The following is a 7,312-nucleotide window of genomic DNA, read 5'->3' on the forward strand; positions in this document are numbered from 1 at the left end:
GATTCCCAAACAGGGAATCCGACACTAGACAGGCTGTGGAGCAGCACAGGTAACGCACGACAACAGTGCTAAAATAAAATAAAAATCCACTAGACAGGCTGTGGAGCAGCACAGGTAACGCACAACAACAGTGCTAAAAAATAAAATAAAATAAAAATAAAAATCCACTGGACAGGCTGTGGAGCAGCACAGGCAACGCACGACAACAGTGCTAAAACAAAATAAAAATCCACTAGACAGGCTGTGGAGCAGCACAGGTAACGCACGACAACAGTGCTAAAATAAAATAAAAATCCACTAGACAGGCTGTGGAGCAGCACAGGTAACGCACAACAACAGTGCTAAAAAATAAAATAAAATAAAAATAAAAATCCACTGGACAGGCTGTGGAGCAGCACAGGTAACGCACAACAACAGTGCTAAAAAATAAAATAAAATAAAAATCCACTGGACAGGCTGTGGAGCAGCACAGGCAACGCACGACAACAGTGCTAAAACAAAATAAAAATCCACTAGACAGGCTGTGGAGCAGCACAGGTAACGCACGACAACAGTGCTAAAACAAAATAGAAATCCACTAGACAGGCTGTGGAGCAGCACAGGTAACGCACAACAACAGTGCTAAAACAAAATAAAAATCCACTAGACAGGCTGTGGAGCAGCACAGGCAACGCACGACAACAGTGCTAAAACAAAATAAAAATCCACTAGACAGGCTGTGGAGCAGCACAGGTAACGCACGACAACAGTGCTAAAACAAAATAAAAATCCACTAGACAGGCTGTGGAGCAGCACAGGTAACGCACGACAACAGTGCTAAAAAATAAAATAAAATAAAAATAAAAATCCACTGGACAGGCTGTGGAGCAGCACAGGCAACGCACGACAACAGTGCTAAAACAAAATAAAAATCCACTAGACAGGCTGTGGAGCAGCACAGGTAACGCACGACAACAGCGCTAAATAAAAATCCACTGGACAGGCTGTGGAGCAGCACAGGTAACGCACGACAACAGCGCCCAAAAAAATAAAATCAAAATCAAAATCCACTGGACAGGCTGTGGAGCAGCACAGGTAACGCACGACAACAGTGGTAAAAAATAAAATAAAAATCCACTGGACAGGCTGTGGAGCAGCACAGGTAACGCACGACAACAGTGCTAAAAAATAAAATAAAAATCCACTGGACAGGCTGTGGAGCAGCACAGGTAACGCACGACAACAGTGCTAAAAAAAAATAAATAAATAAATAAATAAATAAAATAAAATAATAAAATAAAAATCCACTGGACAGGCTGCGGAGCAGCACAGGTAACACACGACAACAGTGGTAAAAAATAAATAAAAATCCACTAGACAGGCTGTGGAGCAGCACAGGTAACACACGACAACAGTGCCAAAAAAAATAAAATAAAAATCAAAATCCACTGGACAGGCTGTGGAGCAGCACAGGCAACGCACGACAACAGTGCTAAAACAAAATAAAAATCCACTAGACAGGCTGTGGAGCAGCACAGGTAACGCACGACAACAGTGCTAAAATAAAATAAAAATCCACTAGACAGGCTGTGGAGCAGCACAGGTAATGCACAACAACAGTGCTAAAAAATAAAATAAAATAAAAATAAAAATCCACTGGACAGGCTGTGGAGCAGCACAGGTAACGCACAACAACAGTGCTAAAAAATAAAATAAAAATAAAAATCCACTGGACAGGCTGTGGAGCAGCACAGGCAACGCACGACAACAGTGCTAAAACAAAATAAAAATCCACTAGACAGGCTGTGGAGCAGCACAGGTAACGCACGACAACAGTGCTAAAACAAAATAGAAATCCACTAGACAGGCTGTGGAGCAGCACAGGTAACGCACAACAACAGTGCTAAAACAAAATAAAAATCCACTAGACAGGCTGTGGAGCAGCACAGGTAACGCACGACAACAGTGCTAAAACAAAATAAAAATCCACTAGACAGGCTGTGGAGCAGCACAGGTAACGCACGACAACAGTGCTAAAACAAAATAAAAATCCACTAGACAGGCTGTGGAGCAGCACAGGTAATGCACGACAACAGTGCTAAAACAAAATAAAAATCCACTGGACAGGCTGTGGAGCAGCACAGGTAACGCACAACAACAGTGCTAAAAAATAAAATAAAATAAAAATAAAAATCCACTAGACAGGCTGTGGAGCAGCACAGGCAACGCACGACAACAGTGCTAAAACAAAATAAAAATCCACTAGACAGGCTGTGGAGCAGCACAGGTAACGCACGACAACAGCGCTAAATAGAAATCCACTGGACAGGCTGTGGAGCAGCACAGGTAACGCACGACAACAGCGCCCAAAAAAATAAAATCAAAATCAAAATCCACTGGACAGGCTGTGGAGCAGCACAGGTAACGCACGACAACAGTGGTAAAAAATAAAATAAAAATCCACTGGACAGGCTGTGGAGCAGCACAGGTAACGCACGACAACAGTGCTAAAAAAAAAAAATAAAAAAAAAATAAAATAAAATAAAAATCCACTGGACAGGCTGCGGAGCAGCACAGGTAACACACGACAACAGTGGTAAAAAATAAAATAAAAATCCACTAGACAGGCTGTGGAGCAGCACAGGTAACACACGACAACAGTGCCAAAAAACAAAACAAAAATCCACTGAACAGGCTGTGGAGCAGCACAGGTAACACACGACAACAGTGCTAAAAATAAAATAAAAATCCACTGGACAGGCTGTGGAACAGCACAGGTAACGCACGACAACAGTGCTAAAAAATAAAATAAAAATCCACTGAACAGGCTGTGGAGCAGCACAGGTAACGCACGACAACAGTGCTAAAAATAAAATAAAAATCCACTGGACAGGCTGTGGAACAGCACAGGTAACACACGACAACAGTGGTAAAAAATAAAATAAAAATCCACTGGACAGGCTGTGGAGCAGCACAGGTAACACACGACAACAGTGGTAAAAAATAAAATAAAAATCCACTGGACAGGCTGTGGAACAGCACAGGTAACGCACGACAACAGTGCTAAAAAATAAAATAAAAATCCACTGAACAGGCTGTGGAGCAGCACAGGTAACACACGACAACAGTGCTAAAAATAAAATAAAAATCCACTGGACAGGCTGTGGAGCAGCACAGGTAACACACGACAACAGTGGTAAAAAATAAAATAAAAATCCACTGGACAGGCTGTGGAACAGCACAGGTAACGCACGACAACAGTGCTAAATAGAAATCCACTGGACAGGCTGTGGAGCAGCACAGGTAACGCACGACAACAGTGCTAAAATAAAATAAAAATCCACTAGGCAGGCTGTGGAGCAGCACGACAACAGTGCTAAAAAATAAAATAAAAATAAAAACGAAAGCGTTAGCAAGCTAGTTAGCTTGCCAACGCTGATGAAGGTTAGCTGATAAAAGAGCTCCGTCGCGATGCTTCGACCGTTAGAGGTCTTCTTTAGGCGTTGGAGCACGGTGAAAAAGTAAAAAAAAGTAAAAAAGTCTTGAAAAAGACTGTTAATTCAAAGAACTCAAACAGCTCAGTTCAAACAGCTAACAGATACAGCAGAACACCGCTGTGCTCCGGAACCAGAAAAAAGTCCACCCTCCACCACAATGATGATATCATAAAGATGAATGTTAGAGATTACATCGAGAAAGAGTATTTACAGTCTTGGCCACTGACTGGAGGTGAAGCGGAACAAGCACTCTGGGAAACTTGTGATTATATGTTATTGCCATTGAATTATATTAGTGTCATTGAATAAATAAATTTCTTGCAGAAATGTTCCAAGCCTTTGAGAAGTCAAAGCTTTCCATCTAATTAATATGCAGCAGTAAGTGTTTGATTGATGGACTCATACTTGCACACAGCTGTTGGATGGAGTCTGGTGTTCCATCGCATTCTGTGACTGGTGTCACATCAAGTACCTTCTTAGCTGTTTCCCCGACCACTTCTGCAGTAGTTGTCCAGTCATTCAGCACCTTTTCACCAACACCCAGTCCCTGTCTCTCCCCTTCCCTAAATGTATTGGTTCAATTGTTTTCATCATCTTCTTCACCTCCAAAATCATCTGATAAACCACAATCACAATGTAGGTAAAAATGCTCTCCCCTTCAAACACCTCCAGCTGTTTGTGCTTTCATCCACTCATGGGAATTTGAACTGTTTTAGCCAGTTGTCTGCTATAAGTGTTTTAAATATGTTGTGTCAACATTCTGATACAGCACCTGTTCTGGAAAACACACTGTAGACCCAAACGCAGTAAGCTGGCAGAACTCAAACTTAGCAAACTCAAATGATTAAAACACTTATTTTGTTGAAGTGAAACAAACTTGGTTAGCTTGAGTTAAATCCACTTAAATTTTCAGCATGTTACAGGAAGACAGACCGAAGCAATCAGGTATTGATCCAGTGACCTTCTGGTTTATGAGTAACGTGTGCTACCCACGGACTCGGGTCATTAAACGTTCTATGTTTTTGTCACGATTTACTGAGACAGACTCTGATTGTGGACTTGAACAAAATAAACAGCATGGGTTATATGTTTATGTGTAAGGAACATGTGCAGCTTTAACAGTGGTGCAGAGGGTAGAGCATTTTGTTTTGAGACTAGACATTTTCTGACTCAATCTGCCAGTTCTCTTAAATATCAAAGTGTCCTTGAAAAAGATACAAAACTACAATGTTTCAGTCCAAACCTGTTAAAGAACTGAATGCCCAAATGTCAAATTCAAGGAAAAGCAAACACGATTTCCATAGCATATGATTTGTGCCATGCCAAGTCGGCTAAAAGTCTCGTTCGAATGCTCATCAGCGCACTCCTGCAGGTGTTCCACCCGCTGCCGCTGCTGTGCCTGATGTTTGGGAAAATGCATGAGACAAGAGCCGCGTGGAGCCACACATCTGACTCTCTCCATCTCCTCCTCCTCTCTGCGCCACTCCATGGCACAGAGCCCAACTAAGCATGCAATCACAAAGTTCTGCTGTGAATTTTGAGGAGAAAACTGGAGCGATCTGAACTGTTCAGCAGCTGATGAATGAATATGGGGGTGTGTGTGGAGACAATTCACCTCATTCACAACATGACAGAATGTAACGATGCGCTGTTACCCGCAACAGCGCAGAACATTATTCTTGACCGTGTGTAATGGTTCCTGATAATTCACCAGCAACACATGCCATGAATCATAACAGGTGGTAACAGGTTGCAGCAGTTCCTGAGGACCCCTGACGCCTCTGCCTCGAATCATCACATTCGTGATCAGCAGCCATGAATGTATACTTCGTAGCATTCGTGACTTGTCATCTTTATGTGTAAATACAGCATTAGCAAAGCACATCCAGACAAATGTATTTTTTCAAAGATTAGTTGTAGTAGCTTGATATTGGCCTCAGCACATACTGAAGGTTCCCATCTCGGTATGAAAAAGTGGTATCATGCCATTATAGCTTTACTCTTTCTTAATTGTTGCCCCCAGGTGTGTGTCGGCGGGAAACGGCGAAAGGACGAGATCAGTGTTGACAGCCTAGACTTCAGCAAGAAGATCCTTCACACAACATGGCACCCGCACGAGAACATCATCGCCGTGGCAGCCACCAACAACCTCTACATCTTCCAAGACAAGGTCAACTAAAGGGCAAAGTGTCCCTCCTGACCTCTGGCCTGCACGCTGAGGGGCTGTAGGGAGAGGTCAGGTCAGAGAAACAGAACTGGAGCCCTCAGCGACACCTTTCTCCTGCTCTCCCTACGGCAAGTTGTTGATGCGCTGCTCCAGGAGTTTTCCAGGATGGAAGTAATTCAGTGACTGAACTGGGAAAAGGAAATAGCTTAAGGAAAATAATTCCTTGCAATCGACAATGAATTGTTCAAAAATGAGGCGTTTTTACTGCTGAGTTTGACTTCTGATTTAATTTATTTGTCCATGTGGACAACATAAAGACGTGAATCCTCTGCATTCATGCAGTAAGAAGGTCGCTGCATGAATTACGTGATGTAGCAGCCCACTGGACCCTTAAAAGGAAGTGGATGTGGGAAGATCTGAACGTCAAGTAGAGCACACAAACAAATCTTTGCCCACTTGATAGTGGCTCTTTCTCGTGTAGCAACAGCACCACCTCTCTTTCAACCTGCTGCATGCGATCAGGCCTGCAGAGTCGGAAAGGTTTTTGGACAGTGCAGCCTGCTGTAGAATTCCAGCAGGAGAGACTGCTGACCTCTGACCCTTAAGCTTCTCAGTAGGACTGAAACAGAAGTTTCAGTTAGCGTTTCTAGTACCAATTTTATGTCTCCCTGCTGAGACCGCTATAGTCTGTGTCAATGTTTTTTATTTCCTTCTAAGTCCTTCTTTTGGTCAGTGAGTCTGTTGAGAAGCAGTGGTGCCTTCTTTTTGGTATGTCGGGGTTTGATGTTGGGAGTGTGGGGGGGGAGGAACTAAGTCCAAGGCAGGAGTGTGAACGTTTAAAAGGAATAGTGTGTTCCTGATTGACCTCACAGTCGGGTGACTTGCCATTTTGGGAGACAACAACTGCAACACAGAGTAAGTAATTGTAGGGTTTTTTGCAATAAATTATAATCTAAATGCCACTTTGGACACAACGCGGCATGTCTGTGCGTTTATTTGCTGCGGCCAACAGTCTGACAGTGATGTAGGTCGTCTTGATACTACAGATTATCTGATGAAGGTGGTGTCAACATGCTAGCATTAGCTATATGATAATATCAGTTCATTTCGACTCAGTTTTGTTTTGTCTGGATGAAAATATTCTATTACCAAATGCTGCATTCACATGTTGACAGTACAAAAACAGTCTTGTTGTTTGTTAGGGTGTTATTCACAATTGCAGTGACAGACAGTAAATGATGATGGGAGAAATGGGAATGTTGATCAGAGAGCACATGGACATCACACCCCTATGTGAAAGTAGCCTATTGGCATGTAGAGAAAATGTCACATTGGTTTTTTATAGACCGCTAAGTTCACTAACAAAAAAATAATAATAATTTAATATTAACACTCATTTTCACAGTAACAGCCATTTTCTGATATATGAGCCTAGAGCTTGGATCCAAACCAAACAAAATTAAGACATAATGTTTTAGAGTCGATTAATTTAATAGTGGATTATTAATAAATTAGTTGTTGCCGTTCTACACTATATATGCCAAGGTTGATCAAAATTGGATTAGGCAGTCTTCAGATATCTTGCTATTGTACGTACACATAAAAGTAGTTGTGTAGAGACCAAGATGATCACAAGAGCGTACACCTCCGGAGGGATTACTAATCCGAT

The 7,312-nt window shown here is 42.3% G+C and overlaps 1 protein-coding gene across 5 annotated transcripts in view; it reads left to right on the forward strand.

Annotated features, from left to right (window-relative positions):
* The window catches only part of LOC117520257 (serine/threonine-protein phosphatase 2A 55 kDa regulatory subunit B beta isoform), a 178,496-nt gene extending 171,575 nt beyond the window's left edge, over positions 1-6,921 (forward strand). For 2 of the 5 annotated variants that reach the window (XM_034181570.1, XM_034181571.1), the window contains exons 10-11: positions 5,500-5,646; positions 5,717-6,921. In XM_034181570.1, coding sequence (XP_034037461.1) covers positions 5,500-5,646; positions 5,717-5,818 — 249 coding nt within the window. In that variant the 3' untranslated portion in view covers positions 5,819-6,921. Of the gene's footprint in view, positions 1-5,499 lie in introns of all 5 variants that reach the window. The other 3 variants (XM_034181573.1, XM_034181574.1, XM_034181572.1) reach the window with 2 other exon arrangements.
* Positions 6,922-7,312: the final 391 nt, after the last annotated feature.

This window comes from Thalassophryne amazonica, chromosome 11, assembly GCF_902500255.1.
Source record: "Thalassophryne amazonica chromosome 11, fThaAma1.1, whole genome shotgun sequence".
Taxonomy (NCBI): Eukaryota; Metazoa; Chordata; class Actinopteri; order Batrachoidiformes; family Batrachoididae; genus Thalassophryne; species Thalassophryne amazonica.